Below are 3,683 nucleotides of genomic sequence, written 5' to 3' on the forward strand. Positions count from 1 at the left end.
ATTTCATAAAGGCGGAATGCGGAGCCACTCGCTACCCGGCTATGTGCGTCCAGTGTCTCTCCAACTACACCCCCCCAGTCCAGCAAAGCCAGCGCCAGCTGGCTCAAGCCGCGCTGTCGGTGAGCCTAACCCGGGCTAAGTCCGCGACTAGCTTCGTCTCCAAGCTGGCTAGAATCAGAGGCATAAAACCCATGGAGTACCAGGCCGTGAAAGACTGCATACAGAACATGGGGGACACAGTGGATCAGCTGAGCCGCTCCATGAAGGAGCTGGGCGCGATGGGCCGGGTCGCGGGCCAGGACTTCGACTGGCGGGTCAGCAACGTCCAGACATGGGTCAGCGCTGCCCTAACCAATGAGAACACCTGCATGGACGGGTTCCGGGGCTCCGCCATGGACGGAAATGTTAAGGTTGCAATAAGGAGGAGGGTCCTCGACTGCGCACAAGTCACTAGTAATGCACTTGCGTTGGTCAATCGCTTCGCGTCAAGACACAAGGTCGGTGACTCGTTGGATTAATGTCTTTTAGAAAGTTTGGACGTGTACGTCTGATAATCATGTCACGTCGACACAATACGAAAATGTCTGATCTTGATAATAGTTTTTCGGACTTTCTTGTTGGTTTGTGTGTAAAATGTTAATAGTAGTAGTACTAAAATGTGTGTGTCAATTTTGTTGTGTGTGTTTTATGTAGTTTGTGGGGTTTTGGTTCATGATTTTTGTAGCTAAAGCCTGTGTCTTTGGCTGTCAATGTAAAATATTATTACATACATACATAGATACATATATATATGTATTATAAGTTAACAATGTTTAATGGTATATATGTATTCTCCCGCAAATTCAGTTATGATGTTGTAATTTTAGTCTTTTACCAATTTATTTTAATAATTTTATCTTATAATTTGAAAAATATTGCATATTGGGGATAAAATGACTAAAATTTGCTAAATGGTCGGAAAAGTACACATAACAAATTAAGCTTAATTGGGTGTACTTTTCCAACAATTTTCGTCTTAAATGTGAAAAAAAATTATTACAGGACAAGATTGGTAAAAAGGATTCATGCAAGATTAAAATTATCACTTTTTTATACTTACGGAACAACAATGGCAACTTTTCCATTATAATGGTTATGAAATTTTTAATTGTTAATTTTATCGGTTCCCCATGTTATAACAATTTAAATATTTTATTTATGTTGTATCGTATACTTAATTTTGGTGAGTTTATGCATGTTAATATATTTTTTACTATATTTATGCATTCGCTACAACTTATATATATTATATATATCCAATAACTTGAAAAACGAAATTCTATCCTAAAAATATTAATTCAATGAACCATTCTTATAGAAAGATTTAGCAATAATATTCGTTAAAATCTTAATGTTGGCGGGGTCTCGTTTTTTGGACTGAGAAATAGTTTCTTGAGTTTGAAATTGGATGGAAATTTAGTGAAAGACTAACGAAATGATCAGTTAAGTGATAAATAGATGCTAAAACTAGAGAGATATTTGTAATTTATAAATAAAAGAAATTTTTGTAGTTATATCAAATTTCAAAGAAGATGACTCTAATTATCTTTATTTTTGAATAAACATTTGACGGCTCTCTACTACGGCTAACTCCAAATAGCCAAATAAATGCAAATCCATCTCTTTCTATTAGGTCTTTCCTCTTGACATGCACGTGCACGGCACAAATTTTAATTGGACAAATTATATTTTGTCATTTGAATTATGTCCGTTTTTAAATTTTGTCATTATTTTTTTTTGTACCGACTTACTATCTCAACTTTGCAAAATTTACAATTTGTCATATAAAATCGTATTTTTGTCAAAAAAATATCACATGCTGTGTATATGTAAAAAATATCTGTTAATATTTGTGGCCCAAATTCCTTTGGCTCAAGCCATCTCACTAGATCGCTGGGACTGGCCCGCCTCATGATGCTCGACCATTTGCTGGCCCTAGCCCATTCTCTAACTCGGTCCACTAAGGTTATCCGCTTCTCCCGTTTATTTAGATCTGTCTCTTCCTCTCTCTCTCATAACCCTAATTCCTTTCCTGATGCATCATTTCTCTCAATCTTCTCTTTCTCTCTCTTATTCTCTCTGGTGTTGATTCTCTCTCCATTGTCATTTATCCTCGATTCTCTTCTGGAATTAAATGGGTTGTTCCTATATATACTTTTTGCTTCAATCAGGTTTTTGTCCAGAACTTGAAACCCTTCTCCTCTCTCTAATCTCCTTCTGTGTTTCTTAAAGTTCTTCGTGAACTAGCCTTAATGGTTGGCAGATCTTGTAGATCTAAGCTTTTGTGGCCCTGGTTAATCTAATAGCCTTTGTAGTAGTTGTGTTGCCTTTATGGCTCTTGATTCCAAGCCTCCGTGAGCGTAGGTTGTGGCCTTTGTGGCTTTTGAGTTTACATTGATTGGATGTGATTTTTTTAGCCTTATTCCTTCAAATCGCTGTGTTTTCTTTCTTTCTTTCTGTTAAATATTTTCTGTAATTTTAGTTTTTGTACCTGTATAGATCTATAATTTTTATTCTATAAATTATTGTATAAGGGGCTTTCAAATCATATCAAAATCTATAATAGTGGGTAAGCCTGGTTTTTTGTCCTTTGGGCTTGGTTCGTTTTCTGGAGGATTGATACCTTACAATATCACATCACATAATCTTTAAATATCACATGTGAAATATATGTGATATTCGTTCGTCAAATAACTTGGTTGAAAAATATTTATAAATGGAAAAATATAAAATTTCGTAAATTTGAGATCGTAAGTTGACACATAAAAAAATATTTAGATGTCAAAGTATAAAAATAGTTATAATTTCGGAGGCAAAATGTAATTAACCCAATATTAATTAGTAGTATATATTATAGATTAGCACAATTAACTAATTTCCAAAATAAGATAAAGTATAATAAATAAAGTAGCTTTGATCATATCTATATATCTAGCTAGTAGTTATTAAAATAAAATAAATTCTATTATTTTATATAGAAGATGCCTGACTTTATTGTTAAGGCTGGGGGAAAACAGGTCGATGTTCCCGCCGCATTTACTGGAAATTTAGGTAAATAAAATTTAAATATATCGTCATTTTCAATTTTGTTTATGTTATTTAAAATATTTTCAGGAGACAGCTTTAGACTTTCTTTTACTAGCAGAAGACGGTATCTCGTTGTTGTTGGCTTTTTTTACTATTTTAGGAGAATTATGATTTTAGCCGTAACAAATATTTTGACATTAATTACCACCACGATTATTTTTTACTTCGAACCATGATAATTAATTATACTTAAAAATTATATTTCTTCTAACGAAATGTATTGCTTAAATTTTTCGGCAAAGTGATAAATTCATAATAAATAGGACCAAAATTGGACTTTTTTTTTTAAAGAATACGTAAAAACATAAGATTTAAACAAGTAACTGAATGACCTTCGAGATTATGAGTTTGAATCTCGCTTTATGCGTGGAATGTTGTTCTACTGAATAGTATGTGTATTATTTCTACTGAATAGTAGCTGTTGGTTAGAGTTAGTGTATTTGATATTAGTGATCATAGTATAATTATTATAATAATTTATTAGATATTAATATTCAAGTTAAATAATTTAAATTTATTTTAATTAATAATATTTGATCGTTATTACTTTATAAAAA

General features: G+C 33.0%; 1 protein-coding gene across 1 annotated transcript; it reads left to right on the forward strand.

Annotated features, from left to right (window-relative positions):
- On the forward strand, positions 6-832 carry LOC105164427 (21 kDa protein; the record flags this gene model as incomplete). Its single annotated transcript, XM_011083079.2, has 1 exon — positions 6-832. A coding segment is annotated over one exon (513 nt), but the record flags the coding sequence as incomplete, so codon positions are not given.

This window comes from Sesamum indicum, linkage group LG6 (genome assembly GCF_000512975.1).
Source record: "Sesamum indicum cultivar Zhongzhi No. 13 linkage group LG6, S_indicum_v1.0, whole genome shotgun sequence".
Classification (NCBI taxonomy): domain Eukaryota; kingdom Viridiplantae; phylum Streptophyta; class Magnoliopsida; order Lamiales; family Pedaliaceae; genus Sesamum; species Sesamum indicum.